The 27773-nt window shown below is 40.6% G+C and overlaps 1 protein-coding gene and 1 long non-coding RNA gene across 13 annotated transcripts in view; one reads left to right on the top strand and one right to left on the bottom strand.

Annotated features, from left to right (window-relative positions):
• The window catches only part of RHBDL2 (rhomboid like 2), a 49108-nt gene that overhangs the window by 2353 nt on the left and 18982 nt on the right, over positions 1-27773 (bottom strand). For 3 of the 4 annotated variants that reach the window (XM_077844677.1, XM_077844679.1, XM_077844678.1), the window contains exons 2-6: positions 23533-23799; positions 22224-22372; positions 18777-18889; positions 5454-5554; positions 2970-3030 (exon numbers count right to left, since the gene is read on the bottom strand). In XM_077844677.1, the coding sequence (XP_077700803.1) occupies positions 2970-3030; positions 5454-5554; positions 18777-18889; positions 22224-22372; positions 23533-23778 (670 nt within the window). In that variant the 5' untranslated portion in view covers positions 23779-23799. The remainder of the gene's footprint in view (positions 1-2969; positions 3031-5453; positions 5555-18776; positions 18890-22223; positions 22373-23532; positions 23800-27773) is intronic. The other variant, XM_077844680.1, reaches the window with a different exon arrangement.
• Positions 1-27773, top strand: part of LOC144281837 (uncharacterized) — a 54427-nt gene that overhangs the window by 12295 nt on the left and 14359 nt on the right. For 2 of the 9 annotated variants that reach the window (XR_013350222.1, XR_013350217.1), the window contains exons 3-5: positions 128-235; positions 6748-6913; positions 13382-14420. This is a non-coding gene — a long non-coding RNA (uncharacterized LOC144281837). Of the gene's footprint in view, positions 1-127; positions 3526-6747; positions 6914-13381; positions 14421-18733; positions 19077-27773 lie in introns of those variants that run through there. The other 7 variants (XR_013350221.1, XR_013350216.1, XR_013350220.1 and 4 more) reach the window with 6 other exon arrangements.

The following is a 27773-nucleotide window of genomic DNA, read 5'->3' as shown; positions in this document are numbered from 1 at the left end:
GTAGGGGCTTTATGGGCCACTGTAAGGGCTTTGACTCCAAGTGGCAGGAAACCTAGAAAGGTGTCTGAGCACAGGAGTGATATGATTCAACTCATGTTTTCACAAGATTGTTCTCGCTGCCCTACAGGGAGGACTGGAAGGGAGCAAGGACGGAGCAGGAGACAACTGATACTGCACCAGTCCAAGTGAGAAATGACAGTGGCATCTTATCCATAGGGAAACCAAAATACCCAGGGTAAGTACTCATCCAAGGCCACGCAGCTCAGAGGCGGGGGCAGGATCCGAACCATAAGCAGTCTGGCTGTGGAGGCACCTCTCTCCCCCACCAGGAGCACTGAAGACGGACCAAGGAATGACCTGCGTCCACATCTCCAATGGGACAGTGAAAGCCAGAACTTGGATCTCCTTCAAAGAAGCCAGATCCTGGGGGTCTCTTGGCCTAGAAGAACTCCACCCTCCGTGTGCCCTGCACTTGGAAACCTCTCGTGCCGCTGTCACATTCCACACCCACTGTCCCCACCCCACCCTGTGCTCCACTTAGTGAGCCATCGTGTCCTCGCAGATGGAAAGGCCTAGTCCTTGCCTTTGGGAAAATAGCATCACGACCCCGTGTTGTGGCTCGTTTCCCTTTTCAGGACAGTATTGATGATGTTCAAGTGACTAGACCGGAATGGAGGTCGAGGAAGAACTCAATAGTAATTTAACTGTAAATGACTATTACACAACACACCGGATTAAACTCGGCTGTGTTGTATTTTCGATCCTCATGTGAATCTCCTAATTCAGTGTAAAGGCACACCACAGAGACAGAACTAGGAATGTCTAAGAAAACCACCCCATGGGACAGGGCTGACTTACTGGAAGCAGTTACTCTGGCCTCGTTGTCATCCACAGGAGGAGGCCTCCTTTCAGAAAGTTTTTGTGACCCTCAACTGTCAGTTTCTCCAATTTCTTTCTCTCGGCTCAGGCCCTTCCTCCATATCTCTGCCCAGGTCCTTCTGCTTCCCAGGGGAGCTTGCTTCTACATCCACTGCAATATCTACACTAGGACATGTCTTCCCACCTGAAAAGAAGCTTCTGTTCCAATAAACCAACTCATTGTCCTCACTAAAAATCTGACACTGATTTTAAGAGAAGTTGCCTTTATACGGATTTTTTTTTTTTGAAAGGTGAAAATGCAGGATTTCCTTTTTCAAAAGGGAAGCCCAGTTGCCTTACTAGAAGACACATCCAAAAATAAGGCTTCATGAAGGAAGGTACTTAAGGCCAACTGGCCTTCATAATTAATAATAATTTACCTTTTTTTTTTTTTGCCCTTTTTTAAAAACTATACATTTTCCCAAGGAAATGTGTTTAAAATTTTTAAAATACTCATATTTTGTTACTCTAACGTGTGTTGCAACTTTCCTCATCTTCAGTAGCAGGTAAACCAGGCCAAAGAACTTTCAGAAGTGGCCGGTGCCAAGGAGAAGGGAAGGGTAACTCTAAGGGGTCTTAGCTACTTTGTAAAATGAAGTGACTTTATTACTTACCTCAGGAATGACATAATGTTACATAAACTATTTTTGGAGCCTCCCTGTGCATAAGGAAAGGGTTTTTACTCCAACATTGAAGAGTATTAAAACCATTTCCCCATCAAGGGTCTGAGGCTCCCTTTAAAAGTCATTCATAATTACCTAAAAGAAACAGATTGAAAACCGGGTAACTTGTGTGTGGCAACATTTTTTGGTCACAGGATTTGTCCCTTGGTCCTGGTTGTGACGCTTAACAGCCCAGGTGGCAGCTCTGCTGCACAGCGATTCTCCTCACCAAGCCCAGACACTTGCTCTCCCTTCTGTGCTCACAACTTTCCCTCCCATTTTCAATTTCTCAGGGACAAAAAATATTACATAGAGTATATGTGACCTATAAACAAGTCACTTATCTTCTCTCAGGATGAGTCTTGTGTTTACAGCTGAAGTGCCCATAAGCTGGATTTAGTGTCTTTGCTCGGAGGTAGTTGGCCCTGTTCCCAGCAATGTGGATAATTGAACTCTTGATACCCATTAGCAGAACCATTTCTTCCTTTCTTTTTCTTTTCTTTTCTTTTTTTTTTTTTTTTCATTTCTTCCTTTCATGTGGACAGCCCAAATCTCGAGTTTTATCAAGCATCACCTTCATCTTGGCCTTCAAGCGTGACCCTATGGTCTGACCCAGGGTCTGTCTTCCCCTGTGCGGCTACAGCTTCAGCCAGAGCAGGTGCAGAAACACGAGTTACTAGCCCTGCCCTGGCTCCTCCTTCTTCTACCCTGGGTGGCCTGCCCCCACCCAGAATCTGCCCTGACATTCCGACTCAGCTAAAATTCCACCTCCTCTCCAGATTGAGCACCCTTCCTAAATTCCCTCAGCATGTAATTCTCTGCTATAATTCTTAGATATTTCAAAAGCCACATTCGCCATTCTGCTTGTTCCTGGACCCTCTGCCTCTGTCTTCAACCCTAAGCCACCCACTCTGTGCTCAGATCCTAGATCAGTGTTTTGTTCTGTTTTTTTTTTTTTTTTTAATCTGACAATGTATAAATTGAGGAAGAAAACAGATTATGTCAGTGGTTTTCAAGCTTTCCCATTTCAGACAAAATCATATACAGGGTCCAATGTATGAATGAGAAAAATCCAATATATAAAACATAAATGAAAAAAGAAAAAGAAACATAAATGAAACTGTTGTGGCTAAAGTAGACAGAGTACCTAAAGCTCTGCTCTCTTGACTTCCCCCACTCCAGAAAGAAACAAAAAGCAAAAACTCATTACTGAGGCACCTCTAAAAACCACCCATGGGCATCTGTGAAAACTCCTCCATGGACCTTTCTGCTTAGGGCTATGGAGCCACAGTTCTTTGTCACTCCATGCTAGTGTTTAGGAAAAGTGAGGCCCTCTGGAGGTCAAACCAATAACACTATAGGTGCGAAGTGTTCACAAGACAAACTTACTTATAAGGATGATGATCAGTAGTCTGACAATTCCAAAGGCAGGAATCATTTCTCGAAAATTCTTGTAAAGAGATAAATAAAAATAATATAAGCTATCTATTGGCCAATGAAACTTCAACTGTACTCTCTCTCCATCTGCTTTTTCATTTGAAGTTTGAGTGTCAAATATTTACAAAATAAAGCAATGCTGTTGCAGCCAGTTTTCAAATGTATTTGGGAAGTACAATGCTGGTGCACTTTGGAGAACAAAATGAATATTTAACTCCATGATATGAAATAGACATAATTACATTAGCAGGAAAAAAATATAAATATAAGTAATATGAAATCAATACTTCACATGTCAGAGATATGATAGATAGATAGATAGATAGATAGATAGATAGATAGATGCTGTCAAACTAACTGATGAAATATTTTTAAGGTTTTATTGGTTAATATTCATTCAATACTTTATCCTCTTTCCCAATGGAGTTAGTTAAAATTTGAGTATTACCTTAATTCTTTTCGATAATTTAAAAGAATTTAAAATATTGGTTAAAAAGATCAAGTTTGATTTTAGTTGAAAAATCTCAGTCCAGGGGCACCTGAGTGGCTCAGTCACTTGGGTATCTGACTCTTGATTTCATCTCAGGTCATGTATGATCTCAGGGCCATGAGATCAAGTTCTGTGTGGGGCTCTGTGCTCAGCCAAGGGGAGTCGGCTTGAGATTCTCTCTCCCTCTGCCTCTCTGCCTATTCTCCCCCTCTCTTTTCAAAATAAATACATAAACTTAAAAAAAAAAATCTCAGTCCAGTTTACAGTACCCTTCTGTGTTACTAAAAAACAACTGAGTCAGGGCACCTGGGTGGCTCAGTTGGTTAAGCATCTGCCTTCTGCTCAGATTGTGATCTTGGGGTTCCAGGATCAAGGCTCCCATTGGGCACCCTGCCCAGTGGGGAGCCTGCTTCTCCCACTCCCCCTGCCCCTCACCCCACTCATGCCCCCCCCCAAAAAAAAATAAATTATGTTTTAAAAAAAAAGAACTACTGATGGGCAGCCCTGGTGGCTCAGTGGTTTAGCGCCGCCTTTGGCCCAGGGTATGATCCTGGAGACCTGGGATTGAGTCCCACGTCAAGCTCCCGGCATGGGGCTTGCTTCTCTCTCTGCCTGTGTCTCTGCATCTCAATCTCTGTGTCTCTGAATAAATAAATAAAATCTTTTAAAAAAATCTAAAAAATAACTATTGAATCAGAGAGACTTCTCCACTTTAATTTATTGAGTTACTTCTCCTTTCCCCTTCAATTTATTGACTCTCTTCCCAAAGAGTAGACACTGAAATACCCAAGTTTATTCTAAATCAATTATTTTTAAACTGCCATGATCAAAGCCTACAGAAACAATTTACATAACAATCCAGTACATACAGAGCCAGTATTATGTGTGATATATGTTGAAATTTTTGTAATTTTTTCTTTTTAATTTTCTTAATTTTTTTATTACTTTAAGGCTCAATGCCCAACATGGGGCTTGACTTCATGACCTCAAGATTAAGAGTCATGTGCTGTACCCACTGAGCCAGCCAGGTGCCCCTCTTTTTGATTAATTTTTGGTCACAATTCTTAAACTGCTCAACCACTAATGGGTTGCAATCCAAATTTTGAAAAACATTTTTCTAAATAACTTCTATTTTTGGAATAGTTTTATAATTGCTTCCTATTTTCCTCCTAGAGTATTTTTATAAAGTATACATACCTACATGGTTAAAGGATTTAAGAACTAGTTAGGTATTACACTATAGGCTGTTTTAGAAAGTGGTTGGCATTCTTACATACTATATCATGGTATGCCAGCTTTGGTGGGAAATTTGGCATTAATCTATGAAAATTTAAACCCTTCACCCAGTAAATCCATATCTAGGAATTTATCCTACCAAAACACAGACACACACACACACACACACACACAAATGCAAAAAGATAAATGTAAGAGAACATCCTTACAGCATTACCTACAAGTGTGAATAGGTGGAGTCACCCCAATTTCTTTTCATTGAAGGATTAAATCAGGATGCAGCCTAGCTAGTGCGCTGTGGAGCACTTGAAGAGATTGAAGTGATTTCTGTGTACTGATATGGGTAGATGGGATCAAGGTAACTATGTTAAGATGTAGAATGGTATCTTTAAGGGTGGGTCCATTTTTGTAGCCTTAATTTTGGCAGGATTTTGAATACATATAGAAAAAGGTTTAAAAGGATGTACAGTGAACTGTTAACAGATACAATATTTGAGATTTTGACTATTTTTCAACTTAATTTTTTTTTTTAGTATTCATAACTTTGAGATCAGAAAAAAAAAAAAAGAGATTAAAATATAAAAGGAAAATTCTGGTGCCCAGAAGGAAGATGAGTGCTCAGTAAATATGATGAAGATTCCCTGAACCAAATACTAGTTACTCTTTAAAAGAACAAAAAAATCCAAAGATTCCATTCCCAAAGTTCTTACCACCAGAACATTCATAAAATAGCCTCCCATCAGAGCATAGACTCCTCCTGAAGCACCCACAAGATATCTGAGCGGGTCAAAAATGGAGCTGGCAAGGGACCCTAAAGAAATAAAAAACAAAGGATGACACATAATTGTAAGAATCATGAAAGATAAATCTTTCTAATACGAGGTGGAAGTTGGGAAGTTTGGACCATTATCATATTAACAAGCAACAAAGTAATTTTGTTTGTCTCTTCCATCCTATAAAGGTATAGCTATGTGAGCTAACTACCTTAATTTTTCTGAAATAATAAATGTTCAGCATGAGGGCAGTGTAACAGGGACAAAAGCACAAACTCTAGTGCTGAAATTACCACCTGTGTGACTTGAGCAAGTCTCTTAATCTTTCTGTGCCCCAGTTTCCCTACATAAAGAGAATATTAATAGAAATTACCTGAATGCATTGTCAGGGGAAGTAAATGAATTGATATGTGCATCGCTGCCTGACACGCATTATGTACTTGTTAGCTATTGTTTCAAAATATTGCAAGCATTTAGTCAAAACTATCCAAATACCTGAGACATTCCAGCATTTCATTATCTGATGGCTGGCTTTCTCATGGAGTCAAGATGTAGCCTTAGAACCCTTTTCAACATAGTATTAATCAGATTCGCCAAACAACAGAAAACCTATTTGCCAACCGGATCTTAGATTTCCTGAGCCAAAAGAAGACTTTCAAATCACCTAAAGTCAAACTCTAAGTTGCTCTCTTACTTTGTTCTACTACTTTGTTCTACTACTTAGTTTTTTGCTCTTAAGGCTCGCCTTCATTCCTTAGGATACAATGTAATACCTGCTTTGTGCAAGAAAGACAAAGTGGCCTTAGGAATCTTACAGATGAGTAAACAATTATAAGATGCAGAATAAAATAACTACTATGATTTCTTAAAAGTAGTGAATTTACTATGGAAGCACTTAGGAAGGAATGATTTCTTTTTCAGCAGAGAGGTGGAAGCCTTGCTGCTCTGAGAAAGAGGATGTAGCATTTTGATTAAACTCTAAAATATTTTTAAGATAAGGAGAAAGTAAAAAAATAAAAACAAAAATAAATAAAATAAAATAAAAGATAAGGAGAAAGTATTCAGGACTTAGGGAACTGGAAAAGCAAAAACATAGAAACAAAAGTATATGGGTGACTAAAAATTAGGAGTAGTCCAATAGGCTTAGGGCAATGGTCCTCAAATATCAACCTTCAGACTAGGGCTGGGGTGGTTGCATCTTAATCATATGAGTAATTTATTTTTAAAACAGATACAAATGTCCACTTCTGGCCACGATGGAGTAATAAGGATAAGATTATCTCTCCCGCTTGGAACAGCCAAAAGCACTGGACAAACTATGTGAAACAGTGGTCTCCAAAATACTGGACACCAGATAGCAAAGGACAGTGAATCCTGACATATAAGAAATATATGAGGTGAGTTGTCTGATTGCCCAGCTTTACTGCCTTGAGAGAGATTACAGGCTACAACACATGAAGGGGAAACCCAGGTAGATCTCAGTAAACTTTAAGTTGATGAGATAGAGTTTGAAGTCCAGATAGTCCCAGGCAACTGGAGTTTGCAAGACAGTGCACCAGAGAGGAAGGAGCACCACAGAGGGAACCCCAGAGGGGAGCACGTGAGGAAATTACCTGAGCCAGGGAAAGAACCACTAGAAAGGAGTAAAGGGAGAATGTCTAAGTGGCTCAGTGGTTGGTGTCTGCCTTTAGCTCAGGGTGTGATCCTGGAGTTCCAGGATCAAGTCCCACATCAGGCTCCCTGCATGGAGCCTGTTTCTCCCTCTGCCTGTCTCTGCCTCTCTCTTTCTGTGTCTCATGAATGAATAAATAAATAAAATCTTCCAAAAAAAAAAAAAAAAGAAAAAGAAAGGAGTAAAGGAAAGAACGAATAGCTTTGCTCACACAGCACCAGAGAGGCTAAGTAACTTTCCAAACTAGAAAACTTCATAATTCATGGGGCATTGGGTAAAGTACACAGAAGGATCCTACACTAGTAATGGGTAATAATCACACTAAACATGACTCAAAAACACAGTTTCATCTAGCAAATCTTACCAAAAAGTTTCAAACTACTTCCAAGTAACTGTGTTCCAGAACAAATTTAAGGAATAATTATAGGAATACAATAATATCCACCATCCAAAGATTAAATGTCTAGCATCCAAACAAAAATGGTCAGATATGCAAAGAAACAGGAAAATATGACCCATAAGAAAAAGAAAAAGCAATCAATTAAAACGTTCCCAAACTAACACAAGTGTAAGTTTTAGCCGATAATGGGAATAAATAATTACTATGACTGTAATACTGTATGTTCAAAAATTAAGTGAGACATACAAGATACAAAACACTCAAATTTCTAAAGACAAAAAAAAAAAATTTCTAAAGACAAAAACTACAATGTCTAAGATGAAAAAATACATCAGTAGCATTTAATGACACATTAGACAGTACTGATGAAAAGATAGTGAACATGAAGACATAGTACTAAAAGTATCCAACATGAAACACATAGAGAAGATTTTTTTTTTTAATAAATACAGCATCAAAGAGCTGTGAGTCGATTTCAAGCAACCTAATACATACATAATTGGAGTCCCCAAAGAAGAGGAGAGAAGTCAGGTACAGAAAAAATAATTGAAGAAATTATGGCCAATTTTTTTCCAAAGTTTTATGAAAACTATAAATCCACCAATCCAAGAATTTCAACAAACCCCAAGCACTGGAAACATGGATAAAACTATACCAAGTCACAACAAAATCAAATTGTTCAAAAGCAGTGAAAATCTTAAAAGCAACCGGAGTAAAAAGACATGTTTCCTACTAAGGAACAAAGATAGGGATGGTAGCTGATTTCTCATTGGAAATGATGCAAATGAATAAACAGTAGAGCACACCGTCTTTAAGCCATTGAACAAAAAAATACAGTCAAGCTAGAATTCTGTGCCTAATAACAATATATTTCAAAAAGGAAGGCAAAATAAGGATTCTTTTTTCAGACATACAAAGGCTGAAAGAATAGATAAACAGCAGACTCATACAAGAAATGTTAAAGGAGGGGCACCTGGGTGGCTCAATCAGTTAAGTGGCCAACTCTTGTTTTTGGCTCAGGTCATGATGTCAGGGTCCTGGGATTGAGCCCCACTTTGGGCTCTGTGATCAGCAGGGAGTCTGCTTCAAGATTCTCTCTCCTTCTGCCCCTCCCCCCACTTGCTCACACACTCTTCCAAATAAATAAATATTTAATTTAAAAAAATGTTAAAGGAAATCCTCAGGCAGAAGGAAAAAATATCAAATGAAAATATGAAATTATACAAAGGAATGGAGGGCATTGGAAATGGTGAGAACATGAACAAACCCACAAGATTTTGCCTAATTACTTAAATTCCTAGGGAAGATACTGTTTACTAGAAATAATAAGTGAATTAAATTGGAGGATAGATCAAAGAAATCAACTTTATTTCCATGTCATAGCAGTGAAGAATTGGAAATAGAAAATTTTTAAATAGTACTTTACAGTACATCAAAAATATAAAATATGGAGATAAATCTGACCCCCACATACACATACACACAAATGTGCAAGAGTTGACTCTGAAAGCACAATTCCTAAAATTTACAGAGTGATAAGTTATACACCAAAACTTTAAAACTCCTATTCTTCAAAAGATAATATTAAGAACATGAAAAGACAAGCAACAGACTAGGAGAAAATATTTGCAAGTCATATATCTGATAAGGGACTTATAATCAGAATATACATTATTATATATAATAAAGAATATAATCCAATTTTAAATGGGCAAAGATTTAACAGATACCTTACCCCAAAAGAAGATATGTGGATAGCAAATGAGCACATGAAAATATATTCACCATCATTAATTGTTAGGAAATGCAAATTAAAACCCAGTGAGAGGGACACATGGCTGACTCAGTCAGTGGAGCATTTGACTTTGGATCTCAGGGTTGTGAGTTCAAGCCCGGAATTGGGTAGAGAGATTACTCAAAAATAAAATGTCTTTTATTTTTTTAATTATTAATTTTTCAAGTAGGCCCCACACCCAGCATAGAGCCCAATGCAGGGCTTGAACTCATAACCCTGAGATCAAGACCTGAACTGAGATAAAGAGTTGGTACTTAACCAACTGAGCCACCTGGATGCTCCCAAAATATTTTTTTTAAATATAAAAAAATAATAAATCCATCCATCCCAGTGAGATACCTTCATACACCCAATAGACTGACTAAAATTAAGGGATCCCTGGGTGGCGCAGCGGTTTAGCGCCTGCCTTTGGCCCAGGGCGCGATCCTGGAGACCCGGGATCGAATCCCACGTTGGGCTCCCGGTGCATGGAGCCTGCTTCTCCCTCTGCCTGTGTCTCTGCCTCTCTCTCTCTCTCTCTCTCTCTCTGTGACTATCATAAATAAATAAATAAATAAATAAATAAATAAATAAATAAAAATTAAAAAAACTGATGTTAGCAAGTGTTGAGAATTGTGGAAGAGCTGGAACTTCTGGTGAAGGTGTAAAATGGTACTACAGATGACCCTTGAACAACACAGGTTTGAATTGCTCAGGTCCATCCTTATGCAGATTTTTTCCCAATAAATACAGCACAGTATTGTAAATGTATTTTATCTTCCCTATGATTTTCTTTAAGTTTTGTTGTTGTTTTTTGCCTTTAGTAATCTCCATACCCAACATGGGGCTCAAACTCATGACCTCAAGATCATGTGACTACATGCTCTTTCTTCTTTTTTTTTTTTTAAGATTTTATTTATTTATTCATGACAGACAGAGAGAGAGAGAGAGAGAGAGAGAGGCAGAGACATAGGCAGAGGGAGAAGCAGGCTCCATACAGGGTGCCCAACGTGGGACTCGATCCCTGGTCTCCAGGATCACACCCCTGGCTAAAGGAGGCACTAAACTGCTGGGCCACCGGGGCTGCCCTATAGGCTCTTTCTTCTGACTGAGCCAGCCAGGCACCCCCTTATGGTTTTCTTAACTGTTTCCCCTAGTTTATTTTATTATAAGAACACAGTACATAATAATATATACAAAATATATGATAATTGACTATGTTATCAGTAAGGTTTTGGGTCAACAGTAGGCTATTAAATTTTGGGAGAGTCAAACATTACATGCAAATTTTCAACTGTGTGAGGGGGCTCAGAACCCCCTAAGGGTAAGCTGTACTTTCTTCTATATAACCTAACAATCCCATTTATAGATATAAATCCAAGAGATCAATACAAAAAGTTCTACACAGATATTCATAGTAGTGTTATTCATAATATCCAAAAAGTGAAAATAACCCAAATATCCATCAATTGATGAATGTGTAGAGAAAACATGTATGGACTATACACAATGGACTATAGTCTAAAAAATAAAAAGGAGTTAAGCACTGATATATGCTACAACATCAATGAAGAATAGAAACATTATGCTAAGTGAAAAATGCCAATCACAAAAGATCATATATTATATGATTCCATTTGTATGAAATGTCCAAAATGGGCAAATCTAAAAAGACAGTAGTAGTAGTGGTTGCCTAAGGCTGGAAAAGGGAGAATGGGGTGAGGAGTGGGGAGGGGTCCAGGGTTTCTTTGGGGGAACAAAAACATAAAATTCAGTTGTGATGATGAGTATATAATCTGTGAATTAAGTAAAAAACAAAAAAAAAAACAAAAAACAAAAAAAATTGAATTAAATACTTAAATGAGTTGAGTTGTATATTATATAGCTTATATCTCAGGAAAGCAGTTGGCAGTTTCTTAAAAAGTTAAACGTACCCTCTGATAGGATCTGGCCATTCCATTCCTAGGTATTGACCCGAGAAAGCTGAAAACATTTGATTACACAAGTACTTACACTCAAGTGTTCATAGAAGCTTCATTTGCAATAACCCCAAACTGCAAACAACTCAAATGTCCATCAACAAGAGAATAGACAATTTGTGGTATGCCCCTGCAATCAAATACCACTTGCAATAAAAAAGAATCAACCATTGATAGACATAGAGCATGAATAAATCTCAAAATAATTATGCTGACCGACAGAACCAAAGATAGAGTACATACTCTATGATTGCACTTCTATAAAATTCTAGAAAATACATATTAATCTATAATGATCAGTAGTTGGCAGGGAAAAGACAGGGAGGGACAGTAGAGAGCAATTTTCAAGAGTCACAAAGATACTTTTTTGGGGAGCGATGGATATGTTTATTGCCTTGACGGTGGTGATAGTTTCATGATTGTATACACATAGCAAAATTCTCATATTATACATTTTAAATACGTGCAGCCTATTATATGTCAATATTACCTCACCAAACAGAAAAGAAAACAAAACCAGATGCCAGGGCCATATCCTCTGAGATTCTGATCCAGTAGATCTGGATAGGCTCTGGATAGCTGTAGCTATGACAAACTTTCCAGGTGACTATGATGATCAGTCAACCTTGGGGAGCCCGGGTGGGATTGCACACCAGCACTCTTCAGTCTTTAATGTGCATGCAAATCACTTCTGGGTTCATTCAAATGCAGATTCTGATAAGTAGGTCTGGTGGGGGGGCACTATTATGCCTTTATGACGAGTGATACTAATGCTGTTAATCCGAAGCTCCTGCTTTGCCAGGAGCAAGGATGGGGACACTAAAGTTATTTGATGTATTAAGGAATCTGGAAAAAAAGCAAAGCAAGAAGACAGCAGGCAAGCAGAAACTTTTAGAGGTGATGGATATGTTTATGACATAGGGACAATTTCACAGGTGTATACTTATCTCCAAGCCCATCAAGGCACATACATTAAATATATACAGATTTGTGTCTGTCAATAAGACCTCAAAAAAGTTATTTTTTAAAAGATTTTATTTATTTATTCATGAGAGACACAGAGAGAGAAGCAGAGACATAGGCAGAGGGAGAAGCAGGTTCCCTGTGGGGAGCCCGATGCAGGATTTGATCCCGGAATGGATTAATGATCCAGGATCACTCCCTGAGCTGAAGGCAGATGTTCAACCACTGAGCCACCCAGGCGTCCCAAGTTATTAAAAAACATTTTACATCAAGATCCCCTTAACCTCTTATGTATAATTTTCTTTTTTGAACATTAGTAAAGATTATTCTTCCAAGGTAAGGAAAGAAAAGAAAGGCAATGGGGCCACGCAGTGGAGGGTAATGAGCAATCTTGGATGTTTTGACTTTCTTCTGGGCATTGTCAATGTTCTAGGAAGGATATTATAATATGATCTAATCTGTGCTTGAGGAAGGTGACCCAGGCAACAGTGTGAGGACTGGAATAGCAAAGAGACACCTGCCAAGAAGCTATTGCAAAAATTAGCAGGGGATGTGAACAGGTTAATCACATTCCCTCCCCTCTCTCCTCTGAAACTGGGGCAGGGCTGATTCCATAGGTTGAAATCAAGCTGCGGGGGAAACCCCCGTGCAAATGCCAGAGCCAGGAAGGGCCTCATCAGTGCAAAGGCTTTCAAGGGCAGGAAATACAGGTGTGTGCAGGAACGAAGGTAGAAGGCAGAAGAACAGGTTCTACAAAAGTAGAAGGCAAGCAGAATGGGGAGCTATGTCACTGAGCATTGCCAATTCTATCCCTTTAACATGTCTCAGGAGTGCTTCCTGTTCTCTGGCCCCACCGCCCCAGGAGGCCAGTAAGGTTTTCATCAGTTAAAAAAAAAATCTGAGCACTGCAAAAGTTTGGATTGTGTCCCCCCAAAAAGACATATTGACGTTCTAACCCCCTAGCACTGCAGAATGTGATATTATGTGGGAATAGGGTTGTTGCAGATATGATTCATTAAGATGAGGTCACAGTGGAGTATAGTGGGGCTCTAACCAATATGACTGTGTCCTTTTTAGAGGAGAAGGGGACATATGAGAGCCGAACTCCACACGATGATGGAGGCAGAGCTCGAGAGGCTGCAGCTACAAGCCAGGGAATGCCAAGGACTGATGGCCACCCCAGACTCTCCCAGACAACAGGAGCAGAGGAGGGAGCATGGCCCTATTGACACTTTGACTTCAGACTTGCAGCCTCCAGAACTGTGAGATAGTACAGTGCTATTGTTTAAACCAACCACCCAATTTGTGGTTCTTTGTTATAAGAGCCCCAGGAAACCGATACAACCACCCACTGCAATATAGGCATATGAACTTATTTGTAGGTTGCGTATAGAAGTACCACTGTACTAATGTAGGGTTTTTGATGGCAGGTACATTTACTGGTTTTCTTTCATATACTAATATTTTTTTAAGTATAAAAATAGAATTTTCAAAGGATGAAACATTGATTACACAATATTTTTAAATCATTTTTACTTTATTAATGGTACAAAAAATGTTTTTTCTTAAAGATTTAGAGAAAGAGAGAGTGAGCAGGGAGAGAGAGAATCCTCAAGCAGACTCGCTGCTAAGTGTGGAACCTAACCTGGGGCCAGATCTCACAACCGTGAAATGAGATCATGACCTGAGTGGAAATCAAGAGTTAGCCGTATAACTGACTGAGCACCCAGGCACCCCTGGTACAAAAAATGTTTATCAAACCATGAAAAGACAAGGGAGACATTTAAATGCATGTTACTAAGTGAAAGAAGCCAATCTGAAGAGGCTACATGATGTATGATTCCAACTATATGACATAATGGAAAAGGCCAAATTACAGAGATGGTAAAAGGATCAATGGTTGCTGGGGGAAGGGGTGCGGGGGGGGTGCTGTAGGGATGAATAGAGGGATTTTAGGACAGTGAAAATACTCCGCATGCTACTCTAATGATGGATACATGTCATCACGCATTTGTCCCAAACTGCAGGAGATACAATGCCAAGAGTGAACTTCTCTATTGGGTGATTATGATGTGCCAGTGGAGGATTCATCAATTCTAACAAAGGCCCATCTGTTCGGGGCGGGGGGGGGGGGGGACATATTATATGGGGGGAGCAGGGAGTTTATGGGAAATCTCTGTGCCTTCCTCTTCATTTTCCTGTAAACCTAAAACTCCTCTAAAAAAAATAGTCTTTAATTTAAAAAAATGTTTTCAATGAGCAGATTTATAAAATAAGCTTCATTGCTTTTTAAAAACCCTCATTGAAAATCATAACCCTGAAATTATAAATATATACTTCTAAATTTGGTTATTTTCTATAGAAATTTTCTCTTACTATCATAGCCAAAATGTACAACTTAAAAACGACATGTAAAAAAAATAAAAATAAAAATAAAAATAAAAATAAAAATAAAAAGGACATGTAGTTTCCAATGGGAGAATTATATCATTGACTGTGCTTCAATTATGAAAAAAAAAATGTGTTGTAATTTAACTGTTAATCCCCACCTTTCTTAGCATCAGTCACTTGTTCTTAATCAGAAAGTATTATAAAATATGTTTAAAACCCACTAAAACTCTTTTTTTTTTAATTTTTATTTATTTATAATAGTCACAGAGAGAGGAAGAGAGGCAGAGACACAGGCAGAGGGAGAAGCAGGCTCCATGCAGGGAGCCCGATGTGGGATTCGATCCCGGGTCTCCAGGATCGCGCCCTGGGCCAAAGGCAGGCGCCAAACCGCTGCGCCACTCAGGGATCCCTGAACCCACTAAAACTCTTAACTGAGAAATCTTAAAACCGATTAAGAAATTGTTTCCAAAAAAAAAAAAGGAAATTGTCTCCCCACATTTTAAGTGTGAATTTCTAAGACTCATTGCATCATTCCCAGCAGCAAAATCAAAGAACAAGAGAACGATTTCCAATTATTAGTTTTTAAAATGCCCTTTCAGAGCATTAGTGTTTTTGGAAGAGCAGTAATGTTCTTTCTCCTTGTATGAAAAAGGCTTATGTCGCCAAAGAAACATATTTTGCATTTGCTTTTTCAACATCTGTTAGGTAGCATCCTACTGAAAGCCTTGTGTTTACCACAGGGGGAAAAGTCAGCAAATTAGACACTCATCTTTTTGTAAAAGAAAAATGCTTAGTCTTTAAAATGAGCAAAATCTCTAACTCTCTAACTGAATCTCTCTAACTGATTTCAAGACTTTTATTGTATAGCTACAGTGGTATTGACTACATGGTATTGGTGGAGGGGTAACACATCGGTCAACAAAACAAACAGGAGAACCCAGAAATAGTGCCCTACAAATAAGCCAAGTGATTTTTGACAAAGGTGCAAAAAAAATTTTTTTTCAATGAAGGAGATAGAATTTCTAATAGATTGTTGCAAAATCATTGGATATCCAAAAAAACCCCAAAAAGAACCTCAGTCTAAACCTCATACCTTACACAAAAATGAGCCAACTGAAAATAGATCATATTTCAACATAAAGCATAAAACTATAACTTTAGAAGATAACATCAGAAAAAATCTTTAAGACCCGGAGTGCAGTGAAGAGTTGAGACATGACCAAGAGCACGATTTATAATGGAAAAATTAATAAATCAGACTTCATCGAAATTAAAAACTTTTGCTCTGTGAAAGACTCGATTAAAGCGACACAAAGACAACTACACACTGAGAAAAATATACCTGTCAACTACATATTCGATAAATGACTAGAAAAGAAAAGAAGAACGAAAAGAACTCTCAAAAATTAATGGTTTATAAAAACTTAATGAAAAAATCTAATTAGGAAGTAAGCAAAAGACATGAGCAGGTATTTCACAAAAGAGGTTATGCACATCAAAAGGTGTTCATGGGGATCCCTGGGTGGCTCCGTGGTTGAGCATCTGCCTTTGGCCCAGGGTGCGATCCTGGGGTCCTGGGATCGAATCCCGCATCGGGGGATCCCTGGGTGGCGCAGTGGTTTGGCGTCTGCCTTTGACCCAGGGCATGATCCTGGAGACCCAGGATTGAATCCCACATCGGGCTCCCAGTGCATGGAGCCTGCTTCTCCCTCTGCCTATGTCTCTGCCTCTCTCTCTCTCTCTGTGACTATCATAAATAAATAAAAAATTAAAAAAAAAAAAAAAAGAATCCCGCATCGGGCTCCCAGCATGGAGCCTGCTTCTCCCTCTGCCTGTGTCTCTGCCTCTCTCTCTCTCTCTCTCTCTCTCTCTGTCTATCATGAATAAATAAATAAGTCTTAGGAAAAAAAAAAGGTGTTCAGAATCATTAGCCATTTGAGTAAAGCAGGTTAAGGCCATGATGAGATATCACTGCACACTTATGAGCACAGCTGAAATAATGGTGACAACACAAATGGTGGTGAGGAAAAAAAAAATGGTGGTGAGGATGTGGAAAATGGAATCACTTATACAATATTGGAGGGAATGTAAAATGGAACAGCCATTCTGGAAAACCTTTTGTCTGATTCTTAAAAAACGAAATATGCAACTACTATACAACCAAAGAACTGTGCTCGTGGACATTTATCCCAGAGAAATGAAAATGTATGTTCACAAAACTCTGTACTTTTGTTCACAAAAACCTGTACACACTATAACGGCTTTATTTGTGATAGCCCCAAACTGGAAACAACCCAGAGAGTCTCCAATGAGTCAAGAGTTAAACAAAAAAACAAACAAACAAACAAAAAGAGTTAAACAAACAGTGGTCTAGCCATTGGAATACTACTCAGCGATAAAAATGAAGAAGTGTTGATACATGCAACAACCTACACTGATCTCCAAAGAATTATGCCGTGCGAAGACCGCCAATCCCAAAAGTGATATGCTGTGTTATTCCATTTATATGACATTCTTGAAGTGAGAAAATTATAGAAATAGAGAACAGATTAGTGGTTGTCAAGGTGAAGGAGGGTGTGGGGGGAAGAAGAAGCGGGTGTGACTGTAAAAATACAACGTGAGGGATCCTTGTTTTGCACCTTGACAGTATCCAGGTGGATATCCTGGTTGTGATACCGTGTACTGTCATTTTGCAAGCTGTTACCATTGGGGGTAACTGGTTAAAGGACACATGGGACCACTACGTATTGATTTCATACAACTGCAATGTAAAAAATTTTAATTAAAAAATAAATAAATAAAAAATAAAAATAAAAAAAATTAAAAATAAATAAAAAAATAAAAGTCTCCAATAAAAGGGTAGATGGGAATTCTTTTTTTTTTTTTTTTTTTTAAAGATTTTATTTATTTATTCATGATAGTCACAGAGAGAGAGAGAGAGAGAGGCAGAGACACAGGCAGAGGGAGAAGCAGGCTCCATGCACCGGGAGCCCGACGTGGGATCTGATCCCGGGTCTCCAGGATCGCGCCCTGGGCCAAAGGCAGGCGCCAAACCGCTGCGCCACCCAGGGATCCCTAAAAGGGTAGATGGGAATTCTAAGATTTTTCTGCTCTGACCAAAGTGGATCATCTTAAGGCACACCCAACTTCAGAGATCACTGGCATGCTGCTAGTCTCTCTTGAGCTTTCGGGGACCCTCTAGCTCTTCTCTGCATTCTCTTCAAACTGTCTTTCTTAAACGCAAATTTGTGTTTTCTTAAACACAAATTCGTGTTACTTCCCAAGATCACCAGTCTGAGACATCGGCCTTCGTGATCTAGCTATTAAGTCTCTACCCAATCTGTGCACCTGGACACCAGACTACACACAACTCCCAATTGTGCAAAACCCAGTCCGACTCTGAGATATCTGAGGACAGGCACCATGACCTCTCCCCATCTGCTTATCTTCTCTCAGATATTTTTAACTTTTTTTTTGTTTATTTTTCGTTTAGTAATCTCCACACCCAATGTGGGGCTCAAACTCGCCATCCTAAAATAAAGAGTAGCATGCTCTTCCAACTGAGCCATCCAGGCACCCTTCTAACTTCTTTTTTGTTTAAGCTTTATTTAAGAAATCTCTATACTTGACATGGGGCTCAAACTCATGACCCCGAGATCAAGAGTCACATGCTTTTCTGACAGAGCCAGCCAGCTGCCCCTAATTAATTTCTAATGCTCATCAGGTTCCCCAGCCCATATTAGGAGTGCAGTAAATCTTGACTTAAATGTTGATTACTGGGAAACCTGGGTGGCTCAGCGGATCTAATTCAAAACCTGGATTTTGAGGGCACCTGGGTGGCTCAGCGGTTGAGTGTCTGCCTTCAGCTCAGGTCTTGATCCCAGGGTCCCGGGATCAAGTCCCGCATCGGGATCCCTGTAGGGAGCCTGCTTCTCCCTCTGCCTGTGTCTCTGCCTCTCTCTGTGTCTCTCATGAACAAATAAATAAAATATTTTTTTAAAACGTAGATTACTTTTGCTTTGTGCATTGCCTCCTCAGAGTGCAGAGGCATCGATTCTGTGTTGATCCTGAGGACACTAACCTGCGATCACTCCTGCCAGGTACACCAGCCCTACTCGGAGACCTTTGTGGACCATTTCCAAGGGAATACCCAAAACGAGCTGCATAACAAGATTCCCCAAGATGTGCTGAACTCTGCAGAGACAAACACAGTAGTCAAAAATTATGACCAACGCACATAATTATTTCTTTGGGACATTAACAGGCGTTGGTGTCTTGTTCCTGACGACAGACTTGCTTCACTCAAATGTCATTTTCTAGTATTTTTAGGTGACTTTTTTTTCTTTTAAATAAAATCTCAGTATGTAAAACAGACAAAGGACATTTTGGAAGTGTACATTCGTATTATAAGTTCTGTTTTATAACAGTGACTGACAACGCGATCCTGGGATCGAGTCCCGCATCAGGCTCCCAGTGGGGAGCCTGCTTCTCCCTCTGCCTGTGTCTCTCATGAATAAATAAATAGAATCTTAAAAAACCAAACAAACAAACAAAAAACAGTGACTGACAATATCAGGGAGCAATAAGGATGGCTTAAGGAACAGAAACTTGATATTAGGTTTAGATGACAATTACCATCTTACATCAGCCCCTGGCATCTGATTTTGTTTTGTTCGCATGGTATTGAGAAAGTCCTAATTTTAGGACTGAGAGTTTAAGTTTCAATAGTTTTGTTTTGTTTTTTTAAAGTAATCTCCACACCCAATGTGGAGACACCAAGATCAAGAGTCGCACACGCTACCGACTGAGCCAGCTAGATGCCCCCAAGTTTCAATAGGTTTTTAAACAACTGCTTTTGCCGTCTTAGGATATTCTTTAATAAAACAGAGACGGCAAGAGAAACCTCATCCCCGGTTCTACCTTAAAAAGCTGAAAAAACAGTTTACCAGGATGAAAAAGAAAGTTTACCCAGTAACACCAGCTAAAGTTAGCATCTGCCAAACTGTAGTATTGGCATATGACATATTTGAGCACCCATTGCTTTTATTCTAGTTTTTACAGAGGTAAAAATATTTTAAAATAAAATTCACATTATGTTGCCTGCCAAACCCCACAGGTTATCTCTGGAGGATTTCTGGATGTATCTTGGTACATTCCCACATTACAGTAATCCTCAATTTAGTTATTACGTAAGAGATTTCAAGGTTAAACGAAAAAGTTAAAAAACAAAATAGGCGTTGGATCTTCCACAAAGTGTAGTGGCTTTCATACTAGCTTTAGGATTGTGTTTTTGCATTATAAATTGCTCAACAAATACCCAGCAGAGGTTCTCCGGGCATAGACTGCAGAACGGATTACTTACCTTCATGGCCATGTGTGCACCCAGCCACAACTATCACTGCCCAAGTCATCTTCAAAGACATACAAGAAGTAACATGTAATTCAGCACACAATAGTCCAGCAAGGACAGTGACACTGGCCTTACAGAGAGACGTCAGACATAAAGAGTATTTGGAAATCTGTGTCCTTAGTGAATTTGAACAAAGTCAAAGGAAGCCACCCGCCTGTCCTCTGGCAACAGCTTGAGGACAAAGTGACCAGTAGCACAAAAACCCCAAGGAATCACCCTCGGTGTTCTTTCTGCTACTCAATAACATGAGTAGAAATGGCATAAGGATGAGATCCTATCATAACTTCGGAACAGAAAAACTAACTTTTTTCATCCAAATTTTATCTACCCTTCCAAGTCCAGCTGGAACCCATGCCATCTGTGAAACCACCCCCATTCTGACCTTCCTTTCTTTCTGTTTATATCTACAATAGCTAAGCCCACATCCATCTCCTTATCATTTGGCCAGCCTCTCTCAGCTAGGGGTAGTCGTGTCCATGGTTCTGGCCAACAAAATATAGGTCAGCGCAGCACTGATGGGCTGATGAGACTAGTAAGAGAGCTGCTTTCCAGGCAAACGGGATGGATTTCACCAGTACCCGGTCCTACACTTCCCCTTCCTGCTTTTAACGCCCAGCTATAGCTGCCGACTTGCAGCCATGAGAGAAAGGTCAAGGGAAAACCAGAGACACCAGCACAGAACCAGGAGTCTTGGCTTCATTAGACTCATGAATTAAGAAAAAAAAAAAAAAAAAAAGACTCATGAACTAACCACAAACCTCTGGGCTTCTTGTATGTTAAAGAATTACCTCCATTTGTTTAGGCCCCCATTAGATTCTTTTGGTTACTTTCATCCGAAAGCATTCCAAACCTCTACAGCCCCATCTATGACCTGTCCTACACAGCCTTGAGACCTCTTTTTGAGTGCCTTGCTATGTGTCGGACACTGCAGAAATTACATGATAACCACGGTGTCATTTAATCACAGCATCCTCATGGGACAGATACTATTGCCCCATTTTACCAAGTCACTACTATGACTATAATGCCATATGGCCCTGAGTTACTATCTAACCGACTGCTCGCCCATATAAATCCCTTGAGTGCAGGAGCCACCTTTGTTCAGAACATGTTAAATGAAAAACCAAACCGAAAGGATCCGTAGAAACTGGGCAATAAGGGATCCCTGGGTGGCGCAGCGGTTTGGCGCCTGCCTTTGGCCCAGGGCGCGATCCTGGAGACCCGGGATCGAATCCCACATCGGGCTCCCAGTGCATGGAGCCTGCTTCTCCCTCTGCCTGTGTCTCTGCCTCTGCCTCTCTCTCTCTCTCTGTGACTATCATAAATAAATAAAAATTAAAAAAAAAAAAGAAAGAAACTGGGCAATAAGCAATTTTGTCCTTGATTTGTCAAGCCTCTGAGCCCTGTGTCCTGCCGTGGATGCTGGCCAGCATCTTCCTTCAAGGTCCAGGGCTGGGTAGGTCACAAAAATGAAGTTGGCCCCATCTGAACCCCCAGGCGTCCACTGGAGGGGGAACCCAGCAGCAGGCGACTTGCTCACTGCCTGCCATGGGCACAGTGAATCATGGGTTCTGAGCAAGGTCACAAAAGATGATGAGCATATAAGAAGCCAAATGGCAGGCAGGGCATTGCCCATGGCTTGTGTTAGTCCGTGTTACACACTCAACAAAGTGCTCACGAATTCTTTTTTTTAAGTGTGTGGCAGGCGTAGGGAGGGAGGGATTGATGATTCATATCCTAAAGGGAACATTTTAACAACATCAAAGCAATTAGGGGAACATACATATCGTTTAGAATGATTTGGTCTCTTCTCATGAATATTCCTATATAAATACCAATATTGGGCAATGATCATGCAATAGAAAGTACACTGGACACGGAGTTAGCACTAATGGGTTGAGGTTCCAGCTCTGCAACTTAGCCAAGTGACGTGGAGCGAGTAACATCCCCCAAGCCTCGGACACAGTAGGGCAGGACTAGTACCTGCCTCCTAGGGTCGCTGAGGATCAAAGATTATGGCCATGTGATTGCCTTATCAATAAGAGCGCCAACCAAATGCTGGGGGTTACGAGTACTTGCAGTCACCTCCGACATCCACGACTTACTGTCATTCCTTACCCAGCATGTACCAGCATGTATGAGATAAACCTCCAGGCTTGCTCCCTCTTCTCAGGGCTGTAGATAAAGGGGCTCTCCAGGATGCCTGTGTCCAGGGTGATCCACTGTTCCTGAGGCTTCCACACAGCATAGTAAATAAACACTGCCAGCTGCCAGGGAGGGGCAGACACGAATGTCAACCACTTTCTCTGCCAGAGTGGTCCTATTACATAAGCCCCGTGGGCCCTACCTTGCTTCCAAACAATTAGCTCTCAAGTGGGCCTCTCCACAGCGTGTGCTCAGAGGATGACAGGAATGAAACCCCCTTGCCATATATCTGACAATGTAACTGCAGTCACATCCTACTTCCTCCAGTGATTAGGAGCAGCCCGAGACCAAATATAAAGAACCCCTCGACCCCCTTAAATACCCTCTGCTCTCACTGCCCCTTCCCACCATTTAGTCTTTCACTTACAAGTTAATGTGAAATTAAGTCGCTGCTGGCTTGCAAGGAGTAGATGAGGGGAAAGGGAACAGTAATAACCTTACAGAACAGAAGCCTTAACCAAGTGATGAAGCCTCATGTCACCAGGGATGACATCGATGGGAATTAAGAGGATTACGTTAGAGACTTCCTAATGACCCAAAGTCACACCCCACACACATCCATGCCCTGCCAATTCCTTTATGAGGCATCGTGGTGAAGGAGGAAAAGGTAGGCACAATGAGGCTCTGGAGAAGCCCAGTCCTGGCCCAGTCACTAAGTATGTGACCTTGGGCAAGTCATTCCACTTCTCTGGGTGTTGTACTCTTTTCTGGAAAACCAAAGGGCTGACTAGATCAGAGTCAAAACACACTACAGGCTGCCCACAGTAGACATCTGTAGGGGATCCCATTTTTTTCCCCCTACTGAAATCTGGAGGCAGCCCACAGCTCTTCTGGTGAGGCTCCTATAATGGCTCCACAGAAAGACCTTACCAATCCAAGTCGGTTCATGAGACCAATTTGCGACTCCAAGATGATTTGGCTTCTAAAGCCCCAACAACTAAAATGAAACGAAGCCACTGAAAATCATAGTCACTGCTGGGTGGGGCAGTTGCTTGAAAAATAAACCTCAACCCTTGGCTGAAAGTGGCTGCAATCATAGGGAAGACGGACCTAAGGGGGCTCCAGAGAGGGTGCTGTTGAGCTCCATGTGTGCTGTACTGGCCACTACCAAGCTCTTTTCCCACGTGTTATCCACTTTGACCAGATGAGGTCAAAGCCTCCTCCTCCTCCCTCCCCCACCCAGTGCTACTTGCTCTAGCACCCCCCCGCCCAACATGCTCACCTCGGCAAGGCTGATGGAGATGATGAATATAGGGGGTGGGAAGCAGTTGGCTCTCTCCAAGTATGTTCTTCGGACCTTTTCAGGAAGCATCCATTTTGAGACAACCCTGTGGACCTTTTTATTCTTGAAGCGATCTTTGCTTCTCCAGTCCTCTTGCATTTCCTTCTCCTCTTCCAGCTCTCCTTTTGTGTCTCTACCCATATTCAGATTCACATCCTCCATCTCCAAATCACCATCAGCAGCCATTGTCCTGAGTCCTCCCTCCACCTGAAAGGGCCATGAATGTCAGTGAAAAACAGATAACCCCATAGTCCTTGGGCCATGACTCTTTCCTGGGCTCTCTAGCATAACTATTGGTTTCCAAGGCTTTCCTGTATATTACTAGAAGGCAATTAAAGATCTGGTTTCCAAATACTTATAATATCCATACCCTCATCATCAGTATTCAGTTGGGTCTCCCCAGATGAGGGAAAGAACTCCCAGGGATCACTTCTGGTTTCCTCTATTGCCGCCACCTAAAAGGATGGACTAGGGCCTTGGAATAGAAACTCTACCTTGTATACCCCTTCATTCCCCTCTGCCACGGACTGTCAAGTCAACCTTCAGCGTAAGAGATGAGGTGTTTGTTGTGAGGTGATGCATCACAGAGCTTAAACCATGCACACTGCATAACTGAACCAAGTCTTGACCAGCTAAACGATCTCCTTTCCCTTCTGAGTTTCATCTTGGAAAAAATAATATAAAATTAAAATTACAAAATATAGGGGATCCCTGGGTGGCGCAGCGGTTTAGCGCCTGCCTTTGGCCCAGGGCGCGATCCTGGAGACCCAGGATCGAGTCCCACATCAGGCTCCTGGCGCATGGAGCCTGCTTCTCCCTCTGCCTATGTCTCTGCCTCTCTCTCTCTATCATAAATAAATAAATAAATTAATTAATTAATTAATTAAAATTTATTTTAAAAAATTACAAAATATAAAAATTGCAAAAGTGGATACACGGCCTTTGAAGGAGCCCATGCAAATGAGAGACCTGACATTTAAGCTCTATTAGTCTCAGAGAAAATCCACCTCTGTTTATATTTGAAGAGTTTTTTAAATTTTATTTTTAAGTAATCTCTACATCCAACATAGGCCTTGAACTCACAACCCCAAGATCGAGAGTCGCACACTCTACCGACTGAGCCAGCCAGGTGCCCCTATTTGATTTTTTAAAGTATGTCTCACTATTTGTTTTTATGATTTTATTTATTCATGAGAGGCACACACAGAGAGAGAGGCAGAGACAGGCAGAGGGAGAAGCAGGCTCCATGCAGGGAGCCCAATGCAGGACTCAATCCTGGGACCCCAGGATCACGCCCTGGGCTGAAGGCGGTGCTAAACCGCTGAGCCACCCGGGCTATCCATGTATTACTATTTTAATAAAAAAATAAAAAAAAAAAACTAAGAAAGACATATCTAAGACAACTTTACCTGATCCTAGAGTCTCAACTCCTATACTATTTCTCCCCTTCCCTTTGGGGCCCAGTGTCTTGAAGGAGGAATCTATACCCTAACCAGCTGGTCATCTGCATGCCCCACTGAAATTAATCTCCTGAGTTATGCCCTTCAAACAAATCCACTTCCAGAGTGATGTGAGTCCCAACCACATATGCAGAGCCCCCTTGGCATTTCAAAGCACAGCCTCACTGCAAAATCTCACGTACTCCTCAGAATTACCTGAAGTAAAAAGGCAATGATTCTGTTCCCAATTCTCTTCGTCTTCAACCTTCCTAACAGATTTTCCCATTGAAATCTCTCCCTCCGTCTTTCATCTCAACCATAATTCATTCACTGCCTCCACTGACTGCCTTCTCCTCCTCTCCAGCCATGGGCATCCCCTCTGGGGGCTTCAGCAACATGCTCATCCTGCAACTGGACCTCTCTAACCCGCTGAAGAGGAGCTAGTGGCAAGGTCCCTAGAGGATGGGGTTCTAACACCAGACAGACCAGAGGAATGACCTTGTCTTATTTTTCTTAGCAACCATAGACAATGGCCTAGGGCCTGATACCATAAACAATAGAATAGTAGTTGGAAAAAAAAAAAAGATTAGTAGTTGTGGGGTGGGGGGGTGGGTGATAGGGGGCTGTATGTTTTATGAGTAAAAAGATTCAGTTTGGGAAGACAAAAAAGTCCTGGAGATGGATGGTAATGAGACTTGCACAACAATTTAAGATAGTTAATGCCACTGAATTGTACACTTAAAAATGGTTAAAATTAAAAATGGTTAAAATGGGAGCAGCCCGGGTGGCTCAGCGGTTTAGTGCCACCTTCAGCCCAGGGCGTGCTCCTGGAGACCCGGGATCGAGTCCCACATCGGGCTCCCTGCATGGAGCCTGCTTCTCCCTCTGCCTGTGTCTCTACCTCTCTCTCTGTGTGTGTCTCTCATGAATAAATAAAATCTTTTTTTAAAAAAAGCATTTAAAAAATGGTTAAAAAGGCAAATTTTAAGTTATGTATATTTCACACACACACACACACACACACACACAAATAATGTGAAACTTTCAAAGTCCTTGTGAAGATTAGATACAGTGTTTGTGTCACCAATATGTGCTTCACCAATGTTATAATACTGATATTTTCAGCTTAGGTTCATGCATCTAAATTTCCTAAATGACCCCAAATAAGGTTTTTCACAGTAACTTTTTTAAAAAAACATGATCCATGGAGCCGGAAGACTGGGATTAGGACACAGCTCTACTACATGTCAACTGTAAACTTAGGTACGTCACTTAAATTCTCTGAGCCTCAGATTGCATTTTTTTAAATTGTGGTAAAATACACATAACCTAAAGTGTACCACTTTAGCCATTTTATTTTATTTTTTTTTTAAGATGTTTTTAAGAAGCAGGGAGCCTGCTTCTTCCTCTCCCTCTGCCACTCCCCCCTGCTTGCGCCTCTCTCCCTCTCTCTCCCTCTCACTCTCTGTCAAATAAATAAAAAAATAACATCTTTAAAAGAAAAGAAAATGGAATCATACAACATGAGGCCTTTTGAGTCTGGCTTCTCTCAGTAGTAAGTTTGCAAGGTTGATCCAGGTTGTGTGCCCTGTATCAGTACTTTGTTCCTTTTTTTTTTTTAAGTAGGTGCCACACCCAGTGTGGGGCTTGAACTCACAACCCTGAGATCAATAGTCACAGGTGGGAGAAAGAGGACGTGGGAGGGTGGAGGGATGTATGAAATAGGTGATGGGGATTAAGGAGGTCACTTGTTGTGATGACCACTGGGTGTTGCATATAAGTGATGAATCACTAAACCTACACCTGAAACTAATACTACCCTGTATGTTTACTAACTGGAATTTAATAAAAACTTAAAAAAAACAAAACAAAACGGAGTCACGTGCTCTACTGACTGAGCCAGCCAGGCAACCCAGTACTTCATTCCTTTTTATGGCTGAATAACACTGCATTGTACAGATATATAAACATATTTTGTTTATCTGTTGGATTGTTGAAGGACATTTTAGATTGTTTCTGTCTTTGGATATTATGAATAGAGTTGCTATGAACATCCCTGTGCATTGTTTGAATAACTGCTTTCAGTTATTTGAGGTATACACCTAGGAGTGGACTTGCTAAGCTGTATAGTAATTCTATATTTAACTTACTGGAGGGCAGCCCTGGTGGCTCAGCGGTTTACCACTGCCTTTGGCCTGGGGTGTGATCCTGGAGTCCCAGGATCGAGTCCCACATCGGGCTCCCTGCGTGGAGCCTGCTACTCCCTCCTCCTGCGTCTCTGCCTCTCTCTCTGTCTGTGTCTGTCATGAATAAATAAAATCTTAAAAAAAAAAAAAAAACTTACTGGAAAACTCTCAGATTACACTTTAAAGTGGAGATAATTCAAAAAAATAAAAATAAAGTGGGGATAATGATAGCCCTTACCTTGTAGCATTGTTGGAAAGATCATTCAAGGTAATGCATGTAAAGCACTTGGAATAGTATCTGGCACATAAACACTCCACAATTATTAGTTATTATTAGCTATGGATAGATGAGTGGGTGTGTGGATGGATGGATGGATGGATGGATGGAAAGATGAAAGGGATAGGGCTGAGTCTAGGGCCTATTTTCAGACTGCAAGTTACTGGAATCAACTCATACTGAATTTATTGTTTAAAATAGTTCATTAGGCAGTTTCCACATTACAATAGATTATATTCAGTAAATTTAGAGAAGAAGAGAATTCCCCTTTTATGTTAC

Source organism: Canis aureus, chromosome 13, assembly GCF_053574225.1.
Source record: "Canis aureus isolate CA01 chromosome 13, VMU_Caureus_v.1.0, whole genome shotgun sequence".
In the NCBI taxonomy this organism is placed as follows: domain Eukaryota; kingdom Metazoa; phylum Chordata; class Mammalia; order Carnivora; family Canidae; genus Canis; species Canis aureus.
This window is presented reverse-complemented; position numbering and strand designations above follow the sequence as displayed.